We start from the raw sequence: 27,867 nt of genomic DNA, 5'->3' as shown, positions 1-27,867 counted from the left end.
ATGCAAGCGAAGGGTACAGAGATCCAACCTGTTTGTTGGGGTCATCTATTCCGACCTGTATGGCAACTTCCTATAGCAAAATCCAGCTTCCAGAGAAAGAACGAAGCCCAAATGAATGCATAAATCAGATTGTGTAACCAGATTTCTTACTTTTATTATCTAATCTTTGCTGGAGTATCAACAAAGCTCCTCAAAACAGGCCTGTAAAGGTTTCATAAAAGAAGAGCTGGAAAGCTTTAAAGGGACATTCATTGACTTTAATGGGATGAACTGAACGTCTATATCTAATAGAAATCATAGCCGTCGGCTAAAGCTGCGCGTGATTCGATTACACACGGAACACAATGCTTTTACCGCTTCTTAGAAAACGGATAATTTAATCCATGCAGAAGAAGAGAAGAGAAACAGACAATTACAGGGAAGAATAAACATTTTTTTAAACTCTACTGTTTGTTTACTTATTTTCCCTATAAAACTTTTGCCGAACATTTTGGCGCTGGTGCAAACAGAAACCGTATTATTGAATATGCCAAAGCATCACTGAATATGCCAACTAATATAAAAAATACACGCTTTATACCAGATGAAGGCTGTTGCAAAGTCTCTGTAAGTTTTCACCTGTCGTGACTTCACAGGGATAACACCAGCAGTTGGTCGACACTGCCTCCCTGAAGTCTAGTGCGCTTACATAACGCTGGAGCAGCCGCGCGCGCTAACGCACGCGACCCTATATATCTGCGTGGATAGAGGTTCCCAGTGGAATGGAGGGGGGGGCTCAGATCCAAAATATCACGTGGAAAAAGGAGGACGTGGAGTTAAATACTCACAACTTATACTGCCTCTAGATGCAAGAGAGGGAAGCCTTAAACGTCTTTCATAATGGGAAGTCTCTCATTCGCATCTAGACTACAGGAGCAACCAGTCATGGACGAGTCTTCTCAGTTTGACAAGTAGGGATTAGACTCATCTTTAAATTTTACTTTTAACATAGCTCTAATAAGAACAGGAATAACTACAGAGGGGTTTACCCCGTTTAGATTTATGCGTCGTGTAAATGTATGCACTTATTTTAGAAGTTATTGCTGATCTGATGTACAAGGTTCAATCGTCCGAGCGCGGCGATTCGCTTTGCAAAGCACGAGAAGTTATCGCCACTAAGGCGCCTCGAGATTCATTAACATGAATGTAGTATTTTGCCGTCACAACCTTTAAACCACACATTTTACAGTTTGGCTGTATTTAATTTTACGCATTAACTAAATATGTTGTCTGGTTTTAAAATACTGAAACTACATCACACCCTTTTGCTTTCTAAGTTACTTTGTAAACTTTATCTTTGTACGCTTGTTCCACAGCTGATGACGCGGAGGAGATATCTCCAACTTATCAAGACAAAGAACTGTCTTAACGGAGGCACCTCTTTTTCATTCTTCTCATTCTCCTCCTCATCATCATCACCACCACCACCACCACCACCATCATCAGTATCATCATCATCATCGTCAGCGCGAATAGCAACGGCACAGGTCTCACCCTCGCCACATCATCGGGGCCGTGAGAGCACGAGGGTGGCGAGCGTCGAAGTGTCGCCAAGATGAACATCCAGGTGATGCCGGAGAATAAGCTATCGTCAGTGGCCCCACTCAAGACGTTCAATGTTGAAAAGAAGGACGTGGAGCTGATTCTGGTGAAGGAGCAGAACGGAGTCCAGTACACCAGTTCCTCGATCCTTGCCCCTCCTGGATCCCGCACGCGCACCCTCACTTCTAGCTCCGCGGAACAAGAAGACAGAGAGACTTGGGGCAAGAAACTCGACTTCCTGCTGTCAGTCATCGGTTTCGCGGTGGACTTGGCCAATGTGTGGAGGTTCCCCTACTTGTGTTATAAAAACGGAGGAGGTAAGCTGCTGCGCGCGGCCGTGGGAGCGCGTCTCTTTAACCTACTGCTAGAATGATGTTATTACACGTCGTAAAATATGTTTGTCTAGCACGGATGAAAAAGAAAAAACCATGACTTTAGTATGCAAGCGACTTGTTACTGATATTGCGAGGAAACGGAAATATCTTAAAGTTTAGATAGATTTGTTCACCACAGTAACAGAAAACTCGATGCAAATCACCCTGATCCATTTACACAGCTGAACAACTGCCCAGCGCTGACGCTGTTTCATAGATTTGCTGCAAAATATTAATGGATAGATGTATCCGTGGTCAGCTAACTAAGCCTAATGTAGCGTGAGTTCTCCGCTGTGGATCAGTGTGGCTTTGTATAATGCATACGGGCGTAGCAGCATCAACAATGTATTCTTCTGTTCTTCCACAGCTCTAAATGAACAATTCTGAAAGAACAACTTTTCTGAATTTGTAGGGCTTCAGGGGACTAGAAAACGTTGCTACTAACCTCCTAGACAAAGATGCTTCTCAAAGAGGTGTTTTATTGACACATATTTCATGTTTTTAACAGCAGCAAACCTGGAAACCCTCCTCGTGCTGTGAAGCATAGCATTATTCAGTGTGATAGAAAGTTGGCCTACGCGTCACTGGCAGCGCTGAAGCCCCACAGCGCTTGTGCACTGCGATCCCTTCAGCATCATGCAACCATAAATCACGCCTTAACGTCACATAAAACGTGACTTAGATTTTTAAAAAAAAAGTTGTAGAATTCCAGCTGCTCACACGATTCACTTTTTTCAGAACATAAGCTGTAAAATTCAGTGTAGTGGACTTTTGTCACTCTTGTCTCTTCTCCCTCTTCCTCTCCCCATTTTCCTCTTATCTCTGCCTCCTCAGTAATTAGACCCATACATTTTATTCCTCTAGGGGCATTTCTGATTCCATACCTCCTGTTTCTCTTCATCGCCGGCATGCCTCTGTTCTACATGGAGCTGGCCCTGGGTCAGTATAACAGAGAAGGTGCCGCCACAGTGTGGAAGATGTGCCCTGTGTTCAAAGGTATGTTTCTAAAAAAAAAAAAGAAAACACACACTCTCTCCCTCTCTCTCTAATCCAACCTCCATCTACTAAACATGAGACAGGGGGTCAAGTAGCCAGCAGAGTGCATTTCAAAATGAAACACTTCATTTCCATGCTTACTGTGCCCACATGTATTGGGTTTTAAAAACAGACACATTCCTCAGTGTAAGGTGGCATCGTGTCTACACGAGCATTCACTGGGATGTGTTTCCTCCTTGTGCAGGTGTTGGCTACACCGTGATACTCATCGCTCTCTATGTGGGCTTCTACTACAACGTCATTATAGCGTGGTCCATCTACTACCTATTTTCCTCATTCACGAGGGAGTTGCCTTGGCAACACTGTAACAACACGTGGAACAGTCTGTCGTGCGAAGAGTACAAGTTGTTCAACAGGTGTGCCACTGTGGTCAACGCCCCCTATACCAAGCACAAGTGCACACCTGCTGCGGAGTTCTATGAGTGAGTACTGAATCTCCGTGTCTGTTCTCCTAGTTCTGAGTGTGTCCTAATTCCCAGTGACTATCATCCTGATTCCACTGTAACTTCTGCTGTTTATACACTTATTGTACACTATTCATGGCCAGCCCCAGTGCTGGGGGACAGTGCTTTGATGTTACTTGGCTTGTGAGATCCTGGGCACTGCAGTGCACGGGTTACACTCCTGTGATGTGCGCCAAAGTGAGGCGTTTCTCCAGGTCCGTGCTGGAACTCTCTAAAGACTGTAGCATTTCAAAGACGCTAAATTAGTCAGCAGCTGTGGTCTCTGCCCAAATGTGGGAAGCATGTCGCTTGGGCTGTAGTGGGGATTACATGGGTACATGTTTTCCAAGTTCCCTAGATTTGTTGTAAAGCCTATTCAAATGAAAGGCTTGCATATAAAAAAGTGTTCTCCATTGCTGATGCATTACCAGTCATTGCCATATTAATTAAAGAAGTAGTGGTTTTCATATATTTATATATATTTTGTGAAATTGTCATGTTGCCATAGTCACTGAAAGAATCCCACTACAGCTGATGGACAATTGCACCATTGTAACTCACCGTTTGTTTTCCATCTTTTATCTGTGGCTCCATTTTGCTTAATATTGTTTTTCTGTGCTAGTGGGGGTCCTGTAAGGAATCTGCACAATGCACAAAGTGTGTGGGAGGAATAGTAATATAAAAAAAGCACATCTGTAACATGGCCGTTACTTTGGATTCTGTGGAAATGGATGAAAAGCAGGTTTAAAATTGTGTCCTTAATGGGACACGGTGAACAGCTCTAGGTATTAATCATTAACAGTCAGAGACGGTGAAGGGTGCCATAAGATACAGTGCCCAGCCAAAATCAGCAGATCTTCCAGCCTCAGTGTGGTGTGGAAGAGGAGCAGGTAGCTCCCAAAGACCTCACGCTTTGTTCTGTGTGAAGATCCCCCTGGACAGGGAATGACTTTTCAGATGTCAGCCAGGAGAGACTTCTTAACATTTAAATTTACGTCCAGTGGTCCGTCACTGCAGGATTTTAGTGGATGTCTTACACAGTCCTGAATTAAAGAAACATGGGGTATTTATAGGGGTCACACTGAAGAGGTTTATCTCACAATATGATTTAACACAGACATCAGTCCAGACGTTATTGTCATGCAGAATCATTTTGCAGTGTTGCTAAATGAGACCACTGAGAAATGCACCTACGTCCTCTTCCTGACTTCTCATATCACGTTCTGATGTCTCGATCCGTTTTTGATAATCCTAAAATCATCTCATGTGTATTATGTAATGCTCCTGTCAAAGGAAGCCGCCTGTGTTTTTTATTAGAATGGATTGCACACGCATGTTGCGTATTATAATGCTTTTAATATACATTTACACAAAAGATTTATATATTTTTAGAATGCAGTCTGTCGGTCCATCTATGGTCTTCTTACAGTCTTTATGAGGCTGGAGCTCTATGTTTCTGCTTCTTTTGTTTCAGCAGTCGAGCAGTTGTGGTTTAGTGTGGACATTGTGAATAGTGTATATATATATATATATATATATATATATATATATATATATATATATATATATATATATATATATGCATATTGTCCAGTGTTCAGTGTGCATGTCTCACTGCACCACTCTGCTTTTAGGCAGACTAAAATGAGAGGATGTGGGAATTCCAGATATTTAGGAAAATCTTCAGGTATCAGATGATCAGAAACAGATAGCCAGGATGGTTTTCTTCATGTAGCACAGAGTTACTCAGCAACACTGATTAGAAGCTGTGTGATCTGTCTCTTCTTTTGAAGCGTTTTCCCGTGCATGCCTGTCGCCTTGCACATCTGAACAGTGAAAGTGGGTCACTACCACGAGCATCACTGAAACTTCAGCTCACTTCCAAACCCTTGAAACCTGCTGCTTCCAGCCCAACGCTGCATACGCCAACGTTTGAAGTAGACGAGAAGAAAGCCATTCGTTTTACACTTCAAAGAAAAGCATCCCCAAATGCCCATGGAAGCAGGGTTCTTCAGTTCCAGAGGAACCCAGAGCCAAGGGTGGGACCATGCAGAGCCCTCATATTTGAGCTGCAGACAAAACATGACCATGTCCTGACAAATGGTTAGCAGTCTGTATAGCCCCTTACATTCTCCCCTTAAGAATGGTCCTGCTAAACAAGCATAGTCATTAATTCTGTGTTTTTAAGCTTTCCTGTGTGATGTGCAGTAGTCTAAGTAAAATCTCCCTGACACGCATCTCTCAGTTTTAAAACAGGCCAAACAGTTTTATTTAAAAATAAGAAGGGCCCTCCCTATTTCAAACAAACACCATCCACACTATATTTAGCTACTGTCTATTGTTAAGCATTCATATACACTTCATTTCTAATCATTTATATTCTTACACATAACCATAGACTAAATGAGAATGACAATTCACTAGAAACTTTATTTGGAGAATCAACCCAAGTGTAATTCTTGTAATAGAAAACCAAAAACCTTTGGACAAAAACTGTGCCCAGATAAATATAGTTTGTTCCTAACACTGTAACATCAAGCTCTGTGCCTGGGAAGCTGATGTTTGATGCATTTGTTAAACTCAGTTCAAAACACGTCACAGTTAAGCAGCTTAACATGTGAAAGGTAGTGTAAATCAGAAAGATAAACTTTAGTCTTTTAAAGAGAAAGCCCGAGGCAGTACTACCCCTGCACGCAGAGACAATAAAATACATCCCCTTTAGAGCAGATGTGCAGAAGTGCCTGCTGGTTTACACACGAGCGCTAGCTGACTTCACCCCCACCTGCCTCTCCACCTCCTCCACCTCTCCTTTGCCCTGCTCTACCTCCACGTGCCTCCGCCGTATTGTTTTAACCCTTTCCCCACTGCTTTGCATTTCACTTGTCTGCTTTGCTTCTGTCTTGCTGTGGCTGTCCTGCCCAACACCTCTTTGAAGCATGATCTCCTCGGGCTCCCCCATCTCCCCCGAGAGATGTGGAGGTCTGTCTCCCCCCAGCTCTGTCTTCCCTCTGCTTCACTCTCAGCCATGAGCTAAGTGCTAAACCCTGACGTCATCTGAATACACAGTGCCCCAGTGTAGCGTTACACACAGCAGGTGTCCTATACAGTGAGCATCAGATAGATTAACTCACCTCACTTATCCAAACAGCCAACAAAGGCATCTGCTGCTGTTTCAGAGACTCCTTTAAGCCAGTTCCTTGACTCCACTGTTGGAGTGTGATTGGAAAATCCTAAGTGGTTCAGTGATGGGTGCAATTTTCTGTAACAAAGCACGATTAAATAGAACAATCTGCACAGTGGCCAGTGCCGTATAGTAAAGGAACAGGAAACAACACACACACACACACACACACACACACACACACACACACACACACACACACACACACACACACAGCAACTAGAAAACTGAGGAAGATTCTCACTGATTCCACTAATGTTTTCATGTCACCACAAACTCCACTCCAGTAGGTAATCAATCACTGCAGCTAGACAAAGGCAAGTGTGATGTTATATGACATCCTCAACAAAAGAAACTTTCACCAACTAACTAACCACCCACATGTCTTTTCAGGGCATTGTTGTGCTAGTCAATCTCTCTTCTTGGTGAGCAGATTAATAGCAGTTGTCATCAAAACATGAAAAAAAAATCTCAATGGGACTGCCTTCCAGTTTTCCCTTCTGCTTCATCTTCAGCTTCATCTTCATCATTTCATCTAAATTACATTTCATTCTACTCTGGAACATCATTTTTAACACAATCAGAAAAGATATCCTGATTTTAGACTATTAACTGATATTAGTGCATGGAAAGTTAGATAAGTGAAACACATCCTGCTACTGAAACAATACAAGGTGATTAACTGGTGTGACGTGTCTTGGCTCAACTTAAAAGTTTTCTCGAACAACAACACAAAACAGATTAAACTGCAGCCGAGTGCTTTGTTTTTAGTTTGAAAGCACATGGTTAGGTCAGAACTGGCATTATGAACCGGTGCCATGCTGAGCCTGTTAACCTGTATGTGCAGGAGCACAAGGCGTCTATAAAGCGACATGAGCAATGCAAGGGATTTAAATTTTCCACCGACTCCGTCACAGCTGCTAATAAGTTTGTGTCAGCATGAATACCTGCACCTCAAAACCTCTTCACACACGTGCCCAAACTTCTCTCCTGGTGGAAATATTCTTACATTTTATTGGCATGCCCCTTTTGGTTCATTGATATGCAGAAGGGATTTGAAGTCTGCCGCGTGCGATCATGGGAAACGCGGTCCACTCATGTCCTGTATCCATCACAAGGGGGTATGGGGGTTATCACCAATTACCTCTTACCAGAGGGTGAAGAAACTTTAGTGCCTTGCATGAATCTCACTCCCCATTCGTGCAGATGTCACACACATCGTCGGTTTTCACTCACGATCTCATTGCTTTATCTAAAAAATCAGAACAAATGTCAAAAGATGCAATGCAGCAGACTACAGAGTAATGGTCATGAAGTAGAGAAACTGTATTTAGATCACAGGAGTTGCATTTTAGTAATGATGATTAATATAGACTTATCACTGGACCTTTATTCATTCATTTATTCTCAGCTTTGAGTAGAATGACTACTATTTCTAATTAGGTAATTTATAGACTGATAGGCAGAATAGGCGGAGATATGTAAATTAGTTTGTTCTTGGTGGATCAGGGAAACTGTGTTTTTACATATATTTACATATTATGACGGGCAGGGGTGAGCAACGAAAAGGAAGCGATCACGCCAAGTCTCAGGGAAAAATGATGGTTTAATAGAAAGTGTGCAAACCTAAAACCCGTGCACTATCTCCAAATTAAGGATATAATGACCAGCGGTCAACTGGTACAAAGACAAGACATATATAGGCAAACAAACGACCCTCAGGTGAGACGGATCACGGGCTCCGCCCACCTGAGGGACGCACATGACGTCACCAAACAACAACAACAACAGCCGCTGTGGACAGAGGCGGCCGGTAGGGGGCCGCCTCACCGTGACACATATTACTTCAGAATTCGTCATTTGATCTTTGAAATGTTCTTCTGAACACTATATGTTAACAGAAGCCTGAAAATAAATTAATTTTACTTCCTGGTACTTTTGTCAAGAGCTGAAGCCTCAACTTGTGTCTTTGGGTTAAGCTGCATGTTAAACTCATGAGTGACTCAAGGCTATGTTTTGGGGCCTTAACCAGTTCCCAGCAGGTACTAATAGCTGTGGCAAGCCATCACACTCTGGGAGTTTGTTGTGTTGAGGAAACAAAACTCTTTGAGCCTACAGTCTAGATGATTTGTTAGCTTCTCAACACTCCCTTGCTGGCTATCAGAAAGGGTTAAAGAAACGATTAATTAATAAGCCATTCAACTGCGGAACAACAATCGCTTACTAATTGCACAAATTATTAATGCAGAGCATGTCTGATGAGCATGTCTAATATGTTTTAGATTGTGTAAACAAACATCTAGAGGGCACTGGATGTGCATAGAAAGTTTGAAGTTCTGTAATCAGACCTCTACAGTTACAATGTCACAAACACAGTTAAACGCTCTAGATCACATATGATTAGCAATTGTGTTCTGTTCCGTATGGATTCTAAGAACAACATGTACAGTATCTGCTGTTTTAATCATACTACAAATGATGAGCATGTTGACACAGCTGTGTTCAATTTAACACCCAGCCTTGATGGATAGCTTTCATCAACATTCAAGGCATGCTCAACTTGATAATTAGCCAGTGTAATGTTCACAAACTCAAACAGTCAGTAGCATTAGTGAACGCATCTAATGTTGTCCATGTAGTTGTGCAAGAAATGCTTTGAAATCATTTTCCTTTAGTTCTAATCATAACCATTCCTAATAAAAACTGTGTTCTCTACAGGGGTTTTGGGGGTAGACAGAGGAATAAGGACTTTATGTCAGTGTAGACCTCTGCAAAGAGTAAGAATGACTGGTGTTAGATGAGCATATTTGTTAGACGAGGGTCACAAATGAAGGCAAGAGTTTAGGGGTACAGCAGGGCCCGCAGCCTAGACTTCCCCTGTGACGCAATCATCACAAATACAGCAACACAAGACACTGCACAAGTGCGTCACTCTGACAGAGGCATGGGGGACCAGCGTTGATCTGGGACTGGGGGGCAGGAGGGGCCATCAGCTTCCCTTTATCAATTTCATGACTCACTTCCTGTGGACTCCACAGCTGTGCTTTGATCATCAATGGGACAGGACAGGCTGAGCCCCCTGACAGTTTTTCATGCACCTCAGACCAGACAGCCACTAGCTTAAAAGCTGCAGTGTAAGCCAGCCATCTCAAATAAGAGCACGTTAACTAAACCTGAGGATCAGCACCAGATGGAATGTGTTCGTATTACTGCCCGACATCATCAAAGGGAGACGCAGCATAGGACCCACCAGAGCTTGGAGGATATATCAACTGATGTGGGTCCGGAGAGAGACGGAAACTAGGAAAAAGCATGAAAAGAGGAAAAGACTAAATGACGCACACTCTTGTCAACTGTGGTCAAAATAATGTGATGGATTTCAAACCCCCCAGCTGTTGAAAGTTTAGCTGAGAAAGATGAAGTCTGTTTCAGATTAGGAAAGAAAGACCTGCCCATATTTCACAGAGAACCCAAATTAGCCAACGTTTACACAGCAGAAAGCATGTTCAGACACAGTGACCAGAGAAATGAAGTCTTAGGGTTGTGACTTCTTAAATCTATAGATATGACAGGAAGCAGTGATGAACACTTGCACCATGAACATTTTTAAATATTTCCTTTTCTTCTGTTTACAAAGTTACAGTCTTCCCAAAGTTGTCTTTTTAATGAGTTGTAGTCTTTTCTAATCTTTCCCGTTTATAGTCTCCTCTAAAATGTCCTGTTTTACTTCATGCATTGCAATCTATAAGCAAGAAAAAAATATCTTCCTGCACAAGTTCTTATTTTGGAAGGAAACGCTGTATACAGTATGTTCCTATAGTGCTTTGTTTATTATTTAAGAACAAAGTCTCATTTTTTCCCCTTTAAAGTTCTGAGAATTACTGAATTACTGGCAGCCAGAAGCACCATTCTTAACAGTCTTTTATCAGGGGGGTGGGGTCAATATTTTGCTCTGACACAGAAAGAAAATGCAGCGAGAATAGCATTTATCACTGGAACGTTTTTCATTCTTTTCTATTTACACAACCATAAAATGTCTTTGAAAACCCCACCACCTAGAACAGAAAAGAGCCCAAGAAAACAGAGGGCTTTACTGTAAAGCACTTTACTTTAATGCTGGTAATCCTCTCTGTCAGATCGCCTGTAGAGGATGACAAAGGTCTTGTGTGTATATGTGTAGAGACTAAGAACTGAAGTCGTAAAATACAGATCCATGTCCTCTTGAGCATACATCTCCTCACAGATAAAACAAAGATCAGGTTCATGTAAAATCCCAAACAGTATCCCAGAAAGAATCTATCATGAATTTGAAAATAGTAGATGCATTTCAAATTTAAAAAGTTAAAAATATTTTTTTCTTCTATTCTTTATGTTTTTATTATTATTATTATTATTATTATTATTATTGATAAGAGACAGACTCAGCTATTAGCACTAGCTGAACTCATAAGCAGCTCATAAGGTTTAAAATGCTTCTTCTTTTATGCTGCTCAGATTTTTTGTGAGATTTAGCTCAGTGGCTAGAAAGGCTCTAGAAAATGTTTGATGGCCCAAAAGTTCTGTGGTCCATGAGCCATTTTTATATACATTTATAGTTATGCTTTGAATGCTTTGGTTCATTGGCTTGTCTTGATCCTGTCTTGTCTTGGCCACCTGGTATCTGATGGAATCCACAGTGTCATGTACTTGAACATGATTTCATGTGGTTTAAAAACATGACCCACATTACAGATCCACTGGCAACATTTTCTGCATCATGTTCCTTGTTACTTTGTGCCATCTCTGATATTTGTTGCCGGAAAGTTCTATTTTTGTTACATCAGACAAACAGAACCTTGTAACAATGTTCCAGCGAGCTGCAAGAACTTCTGTTTGTGGTTTGAAGCTGACTCAGAGTCTTTCCTCAAGCAAGCTGTCCACACAGTGATCTTTGGAGAAATATTTGACTCTCACACCATCCTGCTGTCTGTGCAAGGGGGCAGAAATACACTTAAGTTCTCCTGTTATTTGAAACTTCTTATTTAACTTACTTATTTATGTAGACAGGCATAAGTTTGAAGCTGTTTTCATAATCATTTTCTGATGTTTGAAAGTCAGTAATGTATTTTTGGTGTTCTGTTAGTAATCTCACTCATGCTGATGGATGACAAAGGTAGTTTGATTGCGTCACCTTCTATTTACGCATAAATGAAACAGGATGTTGTTGATGACCTCATTTGATTGGTCACATCTTTACATCGTGAGCTCAAGCTAACGAACAAGAAAAATATTTCCTACCCCCTGTTTGTTTATATTTTCCAAGGATGCCCAGAATTTTGGAGGTCGTACAGCTTGCAAACAACATCGAAAGAAACAGTGTCTGGTTACCAGTAGCGAACCGTGACCATTAAACCTGGGCCCGCTCCCCCCCCCCCCCCCCCCCCCCCCCCCGGAAAAAAAATGTTTCCTTTCCTAGTTAACTACAATAAATGAAAATTAAGAAACTGAGACGACAGTACAGCTTTAGAAACGCAATAAACAATAATATCTGTACTAGATAACTTCTTAAGCAAAATAAGGTTCCAACAAAATAAGGTTCACAGCTCCGTGTTCCTCGGAAGCGGAATATGTAAACAACGTGCACGAGGACATCAAAGGAATGAATCGGATCTAGCTAGCGGTGGTCGCCACAGCGGGCGAAAATTATCATACAGTTAAGCCCGCCCACTAAGAGGGAAGATATGATTGGTCAATTTTGCTGTCATTTGATACTGGTATTACGCTGAATTATAACTGCCTGGCCCTCTGTAAACGAACAGCGGGCATCACAGTCCTGATAGGGGGAGACACAGGCTCACAGGCTTCCACTTAACTTAACCCCTCACCTTCCAACACAGATTGAATACAGATTGGTGAATAATTTATTTGCTTATATTTCTGTAATTGTTTAGATGTCAATTGTCAAACTGTAAGTAGATAAAAAAATTTTTGAAATTATATATATTTATATTTTACGAATATTTTAGGCTCTATGAGAGGGCGTAGAGGGCCCTGGCGTTTCCCCACTGCTGGTTAGTTTTTGCACTGAAATGCTTGCAAGCATGAGATGAGTGACATAAATCAGTAGTGCCTCATGACCATGTACAACATGCAAGACAAATGATCAAATATAGCACCTGTATCTGTACATCATAAAACCATGAATGTATGAAATACTTTTTAAATAGGTTTTCACAAAACCAGATCCCAGAGACAATTTTATATTTTATTACCTTCCAGGGTTGCCAACTTTTCAAGATCGCTTGGAGTGAGATTTGAACCAGGAGGGGGGTGGCGAATGAAAATTTTTGACATGGGGGGGGGGGGGGGGGGGGGGGGGGTGAACGCAAATTGTTACCGGGGCGGGGTAAAATGGACACAAATTAAGTATTATATCGCAATCGATCGATCGCCAGTGGTTGGTGCCAGAGCGAACTAGTAACTCATTGAATCATAGATGTGGATCAGAGATAAATAAACTTGATTTTTTTTTCCGGCGTGAGAAATCGGAAGTGTGGCGTGAGAGCGTGTGAAGACGGTCAAATCCGTGTGTCTCACGCTCAATGCGTGAGAGTTGGCAACCCTGTACCTTCATCATTTAGCTTGTTAATGGACCATACTGTTACTGTTCAGGATTACAGACTTGCTATCCAGAGTAAGCAAACTAAAGCCAACATATGTAGACAAGAACTATAAATAAGAAAATATGAATATGTAAATGACATGATGTACCCATGATTTTCCCAGGTTTTAACATATGTTTCAGGTGTTTATAGTCATGGCACATTGTGTGTGTTCAGACCTCCACAACATCTCACCATTTTGAGCAAATGAGCTGTGTGTATCTGTAGCTAGACACCATAAACGTTTCTCCGTTTTTTTGAGGTGCTTTGGATTAAAGGGGTTCCTTAAGCTCCTCTTTCTTTACAGATCAAATGCATGAATGGCTGGAATTAAATTAGACCAGACCTGACCAGTAGAAAACATTCCCCTTTAACTCCCTCATGACCTCTGTCCTGGTGGTATTTGGCGGAGTAAGTGTTGTCTGCATCGTTGTCTTACCGGTGAGTGAAGTAACCCCACTGAGTCTGGAGCAGGGAGAGGTTTAAACAGGCAGATGATATGTTTGTGTAAATATCTTACTGCTGTCATCATCACTACAGATGAGTCACAGCATGAATGAACATAAACAAAGTGGTTATTGGGGTGTCCACACATGCTCAAAACCACTGTTACCTCCTGTTACCACCACCTCCCATGACCAAAACCACTGTTACCACCATCTCCCATGACCAAAAACCACTGTTACCGCCACACACCAATGATGAGCACGGTCAGCTCGACCCACACTTCACCATCATGTCAACAGTAGTTTAACTTCACCTCATCTGCAAAACATTTAACCACAGACAAAATTCAACTCATGACGGCTTCCCTTTTGTTTAGTCGTGAGGTATTGCACATCCATGAAAGTCACGGCATCCATGACCTGAAAGAGCCTCGCTGGCAGCTAGGACTCTGTCTGGGTCTGGTGCTCTTCATCCTCTACTTCAGCCTCTGGAAGGGCATCAAGTCCTCGGGAAAGGTACCACAACCCTCCAGCACACCGCAAAGCATTTATTGCACTGGCTGACAAAAAAAAAAAAAGTTTCCCAGAAAAAGTGGCAATCGATTAGGATATTACACATGTCTAGGAGAGTTGCTGTGGTACAGTTCAAATAAACAGTAGGAGAACACAACATGGCTGCTTATGGGACATCTTTAAGTACTTTTGTTTTTCAATCCAGCTTTTAATGACTGTATAACTTTTAGTGGTGGACGTTTTGGAGTGGTGTGTGTGTGTGTCATAAGGCATTGCTGTGTGTGTGTGTGTGTGTGTGTGTGTGTGTGTGTGTGTGTACAGGTGGTTTACATCACCGCCACCATGCCCTACATTGTACTGTTGGTTCTGCTGGTGAGAGGGATCACTCTCCCAGGTGCGATGAATGGAATCCGGGCTTACCTCCATATTGACCTTAACAAGCTCAACGATCCTCAAGTGAGTCTCTGACTGATTGGATTTACGTCCACAATTCCTGGCAATGTAACATACCAGCTAGATTTGTTGTTGTTTTAGCAGTGGTATTATGGACATATATAATTATTCATGTTTTTTTATTAACACAAAGTTTCCAGAGACACAGAACATTTCAGACAGAAGGTCCTTCGTCAGCTGTACAAGCAAAGTGCCTTTCACACACACACACACACACACACACACATATATATGTACATACATATTTTTATACACACACATACAAGTTAATTTCCTTGGTCTGTGTATGCTAGAGGGTTTCCGATTGCTCTTTGCAATTGAGGATCTGTTTTACTGTTTTTATGGTGCAGGTCTGGATTGAAGCCGCCACTCAGATTTTCTACTCTCTGGGGGCGGGATTCGGAGTCCTTATCGCCTTTGCCAGCTACAACAAATTTAACAACAACTGCTACAGGTAAGACGCATCTCTGCTGCAAGGTGTTGGGTTTGGATATCTCTGCTTTCATCACCAGCCCCGCAGCATAAAGGACAGATGCATCATTCTCATGCCCACCTCCCTGCTTCATTATGCAGATAACAGTCCAGGTAAATGGTGCCCATCTCCTGGGTCCCCCGTCTAGCTGTTGCTTAATTGAATTCAGTGCCGTTGCCACTGGCAAATTTCTGCTTGGGGTCAAGCCAGTGTGTCTGCACTGTGATGCTCTCCAAAGAGCATGTCAGACACAAGAGAGAATCCCTGCTCTGTCTCCTTAATGAGGACGTGTGTGCTGCCGTTAGGTAAATGTCTTATGCAGGTTTATGCAGGTCCATTGCACTAGCAGCTGTAACTAAATGGATTACATAATCTTTTTGAAAACAGTGACCAGTAACTGGACTCATGCCAGCAGACAAGCAGAGTGCACTTGCCTTCGGATCACATGATAAGTCACAGTTCAACTAAAAATGTCTTTGAAGACCTAGTGTGTGAGCACATCAAACAGTTCACACACGAAAGGCTCACACAGGACATGGGAGATATTACATTTTGATGCAACAACCATCACAGAGAGGTGTTGGAAACAATTGTCAGGTAGATGGTCAGCTTTTGTTCCTGGATTACAGTATTATGTCACTTTTCACATTGCTTATGTAGTTTTGTAATGAGGACTAAGCAAAGTTTTGTTAAGATGGCAAAGCACCTTCATTTCACTGAAGCCACCAACTTTGCCTTTAAACAAACAATTTCAAGAGAGGAGTACAGACCTAGAATTAGCTGTGTTTTTCTTTGCAGGGCTTTGTCACTGAGAAGTAAACACCAGCACTGATCTGAAGACATCACTCTTCCAGTAGGGTTCTTTTAAACTGGACAATGATCCGAGGTATTCTGTTGCTTTATGTTCTTTGTGCAGGGATGCTATCATAACCAGCACCATCAACTGCATCACCAGTTTCTTCTCAGGGTTCGCCATCTTCTCCGTGTTGGGTTACATGGCCCAGGAGCATGGTGTCAACATCAAGGATGTGGCCACTGAAGGTATCGGTCTCACACCCCCTCCCATTCTCACTAGGTTCTCCTAGGGTTCTTGCTGGATGTCTTTTTAAATCAGCATTTTTTTTGCCATGCATTAGCATTTGCTCATTTATCTCAGCATTAATTAACCATAAGTATTGCTAACAAAGTGGTCAACACTATTACAACATTAAGTGTCCTGCTGCACGAACATGGAGCTTTAGTGCAAACAGTGATGTAAAGATGTTCATTAATTTAACATTATTTATGAATGAATAATTCGGTTAAATGTGTTAAATAAGGCAGTAAATAAGATTAATTAAGTGCATCTTATGTAAATATGTAGCTGTATAAAGCTTCTGTTCCTGGTACCACTACTGCCCATGGTTGTCTGTTTCAGGGCCTGGTTTAGTGTTCATTATCTACCCTGAGGCCATCTCCACACTTCCTGGTTCAACATTTTTCGCTATATTCTTCTTCATCATGCTCTTGACCCTCGGCATAGACAGTTCAGTGAGTGTTATACTGGATGGAATATTATTCAATGCTTACTCTTTATATCTTGTGGTTTAAAAGCAAGTGTGATGCACTAAGAAGCTGAAAACCAATCAACTGTGATCCACTGAGAAGCTGAACCACAATACTCAAGCAGAGGGAGCCTGCATGAATACTGCCTCATTCTGTTATTGTTTCTAGTTTGTCTGTCCATTCATCATACATATTACACATAATCCAGTCGACACAATTAGGTTACATTCTATCAGTAATGTCCTTTATCAGAATGTTATAGAAGCGATGGAGAGAATACATTCAAGACAGTTAATGACAGATATGAAAACATGAGACACTAATTTAATTGGATGGCAAGGATTTTAATGACATGACAAGAAAAAAATTATAATTTTAAAGATTTTTTCCTGGGTTGTTTCTGTGCTTACTACAGGAATGTGAACTTTAGAGGTTTGTAGGCTGCTAAAGAAAACACAGGAACAAATTACACAAAAACGGAAGTTCTGATATGACCTAAACAAAAGTTGTTAACAGAAAAGTCAGATAAGCAGGCACCCACATAGTCACTACTGCTCACAAACATGCCCTCCCAGACACTCAAACCTGTGTCTCACACACATGTCCACCCAGACACTTAATCCTGTGTCTCACACATACATGCCTACCGAGACACTCAACCCGGTGTCCAAAACACACACATGCCCACAGACACTCAACCCTGTGTCTCACACACATGTCCACCCAGACACTCAAACCCGTTTCACACACGTGTCCACCCAGACACTCAACCCCATGTCACACACATGCCCACCCAGACACTCAACCCCATGTCACACACATGCCCACCCAGACACTCAACCCCATGTCACACACATGCCCACCCAGACACTCAACCCCGTGTCTCACACATGCCCACAGACACTCAACCCCGTGTCTCACACACATGTCCACCCAGACACTCAACCCTGTGTCTCACACACATGTCCACCCAGACACTCAACCCCGTGCCTCACACACACGTCCACCCAGACACTCACCCCGTGTCTCACACGTGCCCACCCAGACACTCAACCCTGTGTCTCACACACGTGCCCACCCACTCAACCCTGTGTCTCACACACATGCCCACCGAGACACTCAACCCAGTCTCACACACACGTCCAGCCAGACACTCAACCCCATGTCTCACACACACGTCCACCCAGACACTCAACCACGTCTCTCACACACACGTCCACCCAGACACTCAAACCCGTGTCACACACACGTCCACCCAGACACTCAAACCCGTGTCACACACATGCCCACCCACACTCAACCCCATGTCACACACACATCCACCCAGACACTCAACCCCATGTCACACACATGCCCACCCAGACACTCAACCCCGTGTCTCACACATGCCCACAGACACTCAACCCCGTGTCTCACACACATGTCCACCCAGACACTCAACCCCGTGTCTCACACACATGTCCACCCAGACACTCAACCCCGTGCCTCACACACACGTCCACCCAGACACTCACCCCGTGTCTCACACGTGCCCACCCAGACACTCAACCCTGTGTCTCACACACGTGCCCACCCACTCAACCCTGTGTCTCACACACATGCCCACCGAGACACTCAACCCAGTCTCACACACACGTCCAGCCAGACACTCAACCCCATGTCTCACACACACGTCCACCCAGACACTCAACCACATCTCTCACACACACGTCCACCCAGACACTCAAACCCGTGTCACACACACGTCCACCCAGACACTCAAACCCGTGTCACACACATGCCCACCCAGACACTCAACCCCATGTCACACACACATCCACCCAGACACTCAACCCCATGTCACACACATGCCCACCCAGACACTCAACCCCGTGTCTCACACATGCCCACAGACACTCAACCCCGTGTCTCATACACATGTCCACCCAGACACTCAACCCCGTGTCTTACACACATGTCCACCCAGACACTCAACCCCGTGCCTCACACACACGTCCACCCAGACACTCACCCCGTGTCTCACACGTGCCCACCCAGACACTCAACCCTGTGTCTCACACACGTGCCCACCCACTCAACCCTGTGTCTCACACACATGCCCACCGAGACACTCAACCCAGTCTCACACACACGTCCAGCCAGACACTCAACCCCATGTCTCACACACACGTCCACCCAGACACTCAACCACGTCTCTCACACACACGTCCACCCAGACACTCAAACCCGTGTCACACACACGTCCACCCAGACACTCAAACCCGTGTCACACACACATCCACCCAGACACTCAACCCCATGTCACACACACATCCACCCAGACACCCAACCCCATGTCACACACATGCCCACCCAGACACTCAACCCCATGTCACACACACATCCACCCAGACACTCAAATCCATGTCACACACATGCCCACCCAGACACCCAACCCCATGTCACACACACACGTCCACCCAGACACTCAACCACGTCTCTCACACACGTGTCCACCCAGACACTCAAACCCGTGTCACACACACGTCCACCCAGACACTCAAACCCGTGTCACACACACATCCACCCAGACACTCAACCCCATGTCACACACATGCCCACCCAGACACCCAACCCCATGTCACACACACGTCCACCCAGACACTCAACCACGTCTCTCACACACACGTCCACCCTGACACTCAAACCCGTGTCACACACACGTCCACCCAGACACTCAAACCCGTGTCACACATACATCCACCCAGACACTCAACCCCATGTCACACACATGCCCACCCAGACACTCAACCCTGTGTCTCACACACATGTCCACCCAGACACTCAACCCCATGTCACACACATGCCCACCCAGACACTCAACCCTGTGTCTCACACACAAATGCCCATACAACCTCTTATCGCTCATCTCTGTGTCATTTTTGCTCCAGATGGGTGGAATGGAAGCAGTCATCACTGGGCTCACAGATGACTTCAAAATCCTCAGAAAAAACAGGAAACTCTTCACCTTTATTACTGCCTTTGGGACCTTCCTGGTTGCCTTACTCTGCATTACTAAGGTGTGTTTCACCTCATTTCATAACACTACTTTACCCCACTTTACACATAGCAGAACCTCTGTTGGCAGTGTTAATACATGAGAGAGGCACTGCAGACCATAAACAGAAAATGTGCTATGACAGGGCAGCACTGCATGTGATGTTATGTACACCTATATACTTTATATGATTCTTTCATACTTCTATGTACTTTATTGTGATCAATAAAGTTTAAGGAACACTTCTGACCCTCAAATCTAAAATACTGCATATAAACATAGGATTGAATTAGTTCTTGATCACTCAGAGATAAATAATTTTAACCGAAAACGGGTAGATGATTGGTATGTACCGCTGGTGTATGATGGACCATTCCGTCTTTCAGGAAGTGCTGACATGTCTTCTGGTCCTAAGCTTTCCACCAGTTGCTCTTGTCCTCCTTTGCTTAATCTCTGTGTCCCCAGGGAGGTATGTACGTCTTCCAACTGCTGGACACGTATGCAGCGGGAACGTCCATACTGTTTGGGGTTCTTGTGGAAGCCATAGGAGTGTCCTGGTTTTACGGTGGGTGATTCACAGTCATTTCAGAGTGCTCACACAGAGAGAGGAGTGCTCACACAGAGAGAGGAGTATTCACACAGAGTGTTCACACAGAGAAAGGAGTCCTCCACTTTTAAGTCAGGCCAAAATCAGCATCCATCAAACCACATTTACATAAACAAGTTTATTTCTACAAAATACCTAAACCACAGGGAATTCTGCAGCGTCCAGTCCCTAGACTTATTGGAACAGCAGTGGTTCTTTACCTGCATCTCCCAATCACAGTGCAGTATATGGGTTATAATTACACTGCTTCATATACTTCAGGTCTATATATGGGTTATAATTACACTGCTTCATATACTTCAGGTCTATATATGGGTTATAATTACACTGCTTCATATACTTCAGGTCTATATATGGGTTATAATTACACTGCTTCATATACTTCAGGTCTATATATGGGTTATAATTACACTGCTTCATATACTTCAGGTCTATATATGGGTTATAATTACACTGCTTCATATACTTCAGGTCTATATATGGGTTATAATTACACTGCTTCATATACTTCAGGTCTATATATGGGTTATAATTACACTGCTTCATATAGTTCAGGTCTATATATGGGTTATAATTACACTGCTTCATATACTTCAGGTCTATATATGGGTTATAATTACACTGCTTCATATACTTCAGGTCTATATATGGGTTATAATTACACTGCTTCATATACTTCAGGTCTATATATGGGTTATAATTACACTGCTTCATATACTTCAGGTCTATATATGGGTTATAATTACACTGCTTCATATACTTCAGGTCTATATATGGGTTATAATTACACTGCTTCATATACTTCAGGTCTATATATGGGTTATAATTACACTGCTTCATATACTTCAGGTCTATATATGGGTTATAATTACACTGCTTCATATACTTCAGGTCTATATATGGGTTATAATTACACTGCTTCATATACTTCAGGTCTATATATGGGTTATAATTATATATCTATAATTATATAACTATATAATTATATCATATAGTTCAGGTCTATAAGGAAAGTGTCAGCAGTTTTGTCACATCACCCAAGCTGATCAAAGATCAAAGACTGAAGAGCTGCAGTCTCCGTTTGGTTTTTGTACAAATATAAATATTTAGTACAACGATTATGTAAAGAAAAGGATGTTGGAGGAGTTGTGCTGATCACAGAAAAATCCTTGAAATTATTCACGGAGACAGTGTGCTAGCAGAAAATATGAGAGAATATGAGAATGTGAGGGAATATGAGAATATTAAGGTGTGTTGTCAGAGTGAAAACAGTGTGTGCAGATTACACATAATGAAATAATGCCAGGGTTGTGTGTGATGTGATGTGTGTGTGTGTGTGTGTGTGTGTGTGTGTGTGTGTGTGTGTGTGTGTGTGTGTGTGTGTGTGTGTGTGTGTGTGTGTGTGTGTGTGTGTGTGTGTGTGTGTGTGTGTGTGTGTGTGTGTGTGTGTGTGTGTGTCCATCCATCCCAGGTGTGGACAGATTCAGTGAGGACATTGAGCGGATGATGGGTTTCAAGCCAGGACTCTACTGGAGGCTGTGCTGGAAGTTTGTCAGTCCTGCTTTTCTGCTGGTGAGTGAGAAAAGCCCGTGAGGCAAAGGTGAAACTTTAGACCCAAACATGCTTCATATCTGAGAGCACAAATGAACCTGTCTCACCTCCACCTTCAACAGCATTCTCAACCCAGTAAATGAACCTGTCTCACCTCCACCTTCAACAGCATTCTCAACCCAGTAAATGAACCTGTCTCACCTCCACCTTCAACAGCATTCTCAACCCAGTAAATGAACCTGTCTCACCTCCACCTTCAACAGCATTCTCAACCCAGTAAATGATCCTGTCTCACCTCCTCCTACAACAGGGTTCTCAACCCAGTTAATTATCCTGTCTCACCTCCTCCTACAACAGGGTTCTCAACCCAGTAAACATCCACCAGATACATTCTTCCTCCATTCCAGGACCTGTCACACCTACACCACATCTAAAAATCTGTGTTTCCCAAGTATGATGCTTACATGAACATAATGTACACCCAAATAAGTACACTAGTTTAAGTGGCACTCATGTTTAATCTATACCCCACAGTTTTGCTGTTCTGATTTTCAAATTAATCTGGTTATGTATTAGGTTTCCACTCCATGACTATAGCAGCAACTCCGCTTTATTAGAGGCGGTATTGCAGCTTTTGGAGCTAATTGCAAAGGCTAAAATGGTGTCCGTTTACCTTAATATACTGAAGTACTAAAGCGTTAAGCACTTGGCTGTGTAACTAAATGATGCTAAATTAATATTATCTGCTGCAGAGACACTTCTGTTCCTCTGCCTTGCTCAGTTTTGCCTGGGCAAGAACTCAAATTCCCTCTGACCTGCTGTGAAGAAAAATGTAACCAAAGCAGTTCATGCAATTATTACATTCTTGCCACTAAAATATAGTCCCATTTAAAATTGGTACTGTTGTATTAACTAAACTGTACCGTATTTCCTGCTGGAGTCATTTTATGCACATCAAAAATTAATGAAGGTACATTAGAATGCTGAACCTTCAACCCTGAGCAGTTCTCGTGTGTGTGAGGAATGTGGAATGTAGATGTTGGTGTCAGAAGGACTCCATGAACAGGATCAGGAGAATCACATTATTCTTTCAGGGTAAATGCGGTTCCACAAGGACTCTGGTCCATCAAGACAAAGTTCAGACATATGACTCTTCCCACTCTCCTTCTTGCCAACAAGCTTGTCATCTTTATATAAAATGTAGCACAAAGAGAAGAAAAGAAAAAGAACATAAGTAAGAAAAAACAATTCCAAAGAACATGACGCACAAGATCACTACATCAAAACACATTTTTCCTTACGACCCATGAAAGTTAGCATGTAGCACAGTGTTTCGCAGATAAGCTCACGTGCAAATGAGGGGAGGCTGGGGCGGCCCCAGTGTGAGCAGCTTCAGGAATGATGGTGTTTATCTAGGACATGGTCTCAGTGGTCACTCTGATGCCGTGGCATGACGTCTGCCACCTTGACTCGCTTTTTTTTTACCAACGTCAGAATTAGCACAAAACAAATATATCAGCAGAAACAGAAATATCACAGTAAAGGTTATGCTTGCTCATACACCACTGGCGGGTGTTGTGAACGTAGATTAAGTCAAATCATAACACTGTTAAATGTTGGATGTTGTTGGTGAATAATTTGAAGAGGACATCTGTGTCTTGGGAAATCAAACATATGTCCCTAATCTGTCCACCTACCTATTTTCCTTGATTAAGTGTTCACTTTAAAACAATGGTGCTGAATGACTGATTGTGAAAAGTGACTGTTTACCATCTCCTCTCTTTTGCAGGTTGTGGTGTTAGCAAGTATAGCTACTAGAGGTGAGTTTAGATATGAGGACTACACCTACCCAAACTGGGCTGTCTGGATAGGCTGGGGCATCGCCATGTCTTCTATGATCTGTGTGCCCTTGTACGCCCTCTACAAGTTCCTCAGTTTGCCAGGCACCTTCAAGCAGGTGAGTCTGTAATGTCCGTAATGTTCCTCACAAACATTTTTTCATAGATCAACCCTGTGCATAGTTTCCAAATGGCTCTTCTGGCCTGCCGTGCCACGTTAGATCATCACGCTCATGCATGGCCACCTGTTGAAAGGAGATTAGAAGCGAGAGATTTTTTTTGGACTAAGTGATTCATATTCTTGCTTTTTTGGGTGTTTTAGCCTGTTTTAGCTGTAATTGTGCTGCTCTCCATTACAGAGAATAGCATACTGCATCACTCCAGAGCATGAGCATCACCTGGTAGCAGAGGGCAACGTCAGGCAGTTTAAGGTAAGACCTGCCTCATAGGTTCAAACCTGCCTGCTGTGTGCCCAAGAGCCACAGGACTGATTCACAAGGGGCTCTGGGTCATCTCCAGGTTCCTCACCTTAGAAACCACGTACGGGATGAACATACATTGAGACCCGTCAACACAGTCTCACAGCCAATGAGCACTGTGGACATTGTTCATCGCTCCATTCTGCCCAGATGTCAACATGACTACACAGTGCTTAGTACTGTTATTCTTGGTTTTTAGGAGAGTCATAGAGCCAAATGTTTGGCTTCATGACAAGGGAAGCCGATGGTGATAAAGTATATACAAAAAAATTCGAACTTTCCTTATATATACTGGTGTAACACAACACTTAAGATAAGAAAGACCAGTTAGTAAAAATAGAACAATACAAGAAATCTTGTTAGAAGAAGTTGTAGGCTAATTCTTCAAATAGTCCCTGGTAGTGAAGCAGCACATTCAGTCACAGCTGCTTTCGTTATCTACATTTCCACTCGGCTCATGACTGCTATACATGTGCATTAAATGTATACAACAGTACTGGGCCCAGTGATCCTCCATACTGGTAAGGTCATTAGTTCTGCTCAACATCCCTCAGCACTTAAGTATTGTACATTTTTGTATTGCAGCTCAAGCACTGGCTGGCTATCTGATGCGGTCACTGGGCCTGAAGGACCGTGGGGGAGATGTGCCGTAGTGTGTGTGTGTGTGTGTGTGTGCGCATCTTCTGCCAGATGGACAAAAAGAAGCAATGATGTCCATGTGTTTCTGAACCACGTGCCCTGCAGCACGTGACCCTTCACGCCGGTCCTGTGGCTGACTGCGTGTCCATTACACAGGCAGTTCTTCATCTATACTGTTCCTTTGCATTCCATGAGATTTATTTTATGTTGATATTAAACCTCTAAAACCTCAGACAGCTCCCCAAAAGGTGCCATTCCAGGACACTGCAGGTATTTCTCCAGTTTTCCATGTGTCCCCCCCCCCCCCCCCCCCAACTCCCTAAATTGTGCTCCATTCAGTGTTCATAAAGATGAAACCAAAACACACTAAAGAGTGTGTGCAGTTGTGTGTGTGTACCTGTGTATGTGTCAGCAAGAATGACCAGTTATTGGCCAGTCCATGTCTAGTTAACTAATAATATATTGCTGTTTAAATTAGGTAAGAGGTGAGGGGTAATTCACACAGGAAAGGAAGGAAAAAGATTTCATTGTGTACATTGTTTAGGGGCCAGACAGGACAGGACAGGACATTGTAAGACCTGGTGTCAGCTGCCTAACACCCCCTCACATTCCTTCTGGCCCATAATTCTGGTGTAGTAAACGTTAGCTTACATGTCTGACACTGCATCACTGTATTAGTGCCTTACCTGGAAACCTCCTAGAAACATACTTTGCTAGTTTTCCTCATAAACCCAGAAAGGGTGCTCACTGTGACCAAAGCATTCATTCACTGGAAACGTCAACATACACAATGACAAGGGAACATTGTGATGTCAGTTTCCTAAATTAACTGAATTACAGTTTCCCTGATGCACCCAAAAACGATCATACATCTCCCTCATTTATTTGATGACCCGAACAAGAACACTGCCTCAGTCATTGACTGTACTTTCTTCCAAAAGAAACCTTTGATCCCCAGTTCAATATGTACAATCATCCAATTAAAATAATAGTACATAATTAGTAAGACATTAGCTATTTCCTGAATTACATTTATTAAATTAGGTTCATGTATTAATGCTTTTTTTCATATGTTAACAAAGAAACTGACGGTTGGATATAAAAATAATAATTTAAAGCAAATGCATCAGTACTGATTTCATAATGTCTTCTATAATATGCTCTAGCTAACGCTGTTAATGACTTCATGAATTATTGTCTTATTGCATTTTAATGCACAAGTAGGCTATAATACAGCATGCTATCTAAAGATGAAGAAATCAACAACAAAAAACTTTACAAATTAAATTTGGCATAGGTATCAAGCTTTAAAAACACAAATATTTACATACTCAAAATGGCACCATGTATGTCCAGAGCTTTGAAAGGGGTGCAGCCATTTGTTCTTTATAACCTTGGTTCAGTAATGGATCCAATAATGTAACTAGTGTGGCTTACACCTTTCAGTTACAACATGTTTAATTAACCAAGTACAGCCCACTGCGTTTGTTCTCAGCACGTCATTTATGCAGCTATTATGGGCATAATGCCTTAATACCAGTGATGTGTGCTTATAAATATAAGGTCGATGAGTTAATCAGTTCTAAGAAGCAAAATAAGGAAATGAGATGGAAGGGCCTAACAGGACGGAGGTGAGATGCACATGCAGATATATGCAGAAATATGCTGGTATATTCTGGTATATGCAGGTATATGCAGGTATATGCTGGTATATTCTGGTATATGCAGGTATATGCTGGTATATGCTGGTATATTCTGGTATATGCAGGTATATGCTGGTATATGCTGGTATATGCTGGTATATTCTGGTATATGCTGGTATATTCTGGTATATTCTGGTATATGCAGGTATATGCTGGTATATGGGTCTTTTTTGGCTGGTCTCTATTACTGTGGAGGGGACTGGGGGATAGCAGCATTTAGCAGTACAGGATCTGATATGTTCCCTCACGATTTATGTACTGCAATGCTTAAAAATATTATACAAAAACATTTCCTGCATCACCCCATTAAGACACACAGTAATTGTAATGTATATTGCTGCTTTTGACTGTGTGTGTGTGTGTGTGTGTGTGTGTGTGTGTGTGTGTGTGTGTGTGTGTGTGTGTGTGTGTGAGACTATTAGTAATCCACTGAATGTCCTAGGTCAAACTCACATTAATGTCGCTGTCTTGATGCAACACTACTTTGTATGATTCATTTTGAACAAAAAAAGTGTTTCAAAATTTGTTTGAGTGCAAAAATTCTTCCCCGTTATTACCTTTTCAATCTTTATTTATTAGAGTGGATGTCCATACAGATATATAAATGACATTATAAACATCGTAACTGGTCATAAACAAGCCACAGATGTGGGTTACTATATATTTACAAATATATTCATTTGTTATATATCTAATCTTGTATTTATCAGATTCTTTATAATGAAACGTGAATGTAAAGTATTTTAAATGTAGGCTGTCTACTGTTATATCACGTGTTTAATGTTGGTAAAGGTAAAACTATACAAAACTTCTGTGTAACTGGGGTTACTGCCATGTGAATGTTAACTGATAAGTTTGACATTTCAGAGCAATGCGCACAGACTGGGCACAGATACCAACGTCCTGTTGATCACGAGTGATAGTTATCCATGATGAATTAAAATATGCACACTACTACAATAAAGAGCTAAAGAACCTCATACTGATGACATTGTGAATGCTTTGTCTCTGGGGGAAAAGGGGGGCTGGCAGAGATGATACTCTACTGATTTCCAAATGCATTTCAACTCAGTGATGTGAAGTGATCAGGAGGATGAAATATATAACATGGTTTTAATCATTTGCTTTCAAACAACTCTTTCTAAATAGGCAACACATGCAGGCAGGAGTGCATGCACACACACACACACACACACACACACACACACACACACACACACACACACACACACACACACACACACACACACACACACACACACACACACACACACACACACAGAGAGAGAGAGAGAGAGAGAGAGTTCT

General features: G+C 42.5%; 1 protein-coding gene across 2 annotated transcripts; it reads left to right on the top strand.

Annotated features, from left to right (window-relative positions):
* The first annotated feature begins 658 nt into the window (after window positions 1-658).
* Window positions 659-27,539, top strand: slc6a2 (solute carrier family 6 member 2). 2 transcript variants are annotated; one of them, XR_013125863.1, is made up of 16 exons: window positions 659-950; window positions 1,356-1,898; window positions 2,820-2,951; window positions 3,196-3,433; window positions 14,100-14,238; window positions 14,557-14,691; window positions 15,039-15,142; window positions 16,077-16,201; window positions 16,578-16,690; window positions 19,636-19,764; window positions 20,208-20,307; window positions 21,821-21,921; window positions 23,690-23,857; window positions 24,098-24,169; window positions 24,803-26,544; window positions 26,705-27,539. XR_013125863.1 is itself a non-coding variant. In XM_076993280.1 (15 exons), the coding sequence occupies exons 2-15, from the start codon at window positions 1,595-1,597 to the stop codon at window positions 24,824-24,826; spliced, it is 1,884 nt and encodes a 627-aa protein (XP_076849395.1). In that variant the 5' UTR covers window positions 659-950; window positions 1,356-1,594; the 3' UTR covers window positions 24,827-27,539. The 2 variants fall into 2 exon arrangements, 1 of the variants encoding a protein (XP_076849395.1); XM_076993280.1 differs by having other exon boundaries at window positions 24,803-27,539.
* The last annotated feature ends 328 nt before the right edge of the window (window positions 27,540-27,867 follow it).

The sequence above is a fragment of the Brachyhypopomus gauderio genome, unplaced genomic scaffold (genome assembly GCF_052324685.1).
Source record: "Brachyhypopomus gauderio isolate BG-103 unplaced genomic scaffold, BGAUD_0.2 sc108, whole genome shotgun sequence".
Lineage (NCBI taxonomy): Eukaryota > Metazoa > Chordata > Actinopteri > Gymnotiformes > Hypopomidae > Brachyhypopomus > Brachyhypopomus gauderio.
The sequence above is the reverse complement of the archived record's forward strand: the minus strand, read 5'-3'. Positions and strand labels throughout refer to the sequence as shown.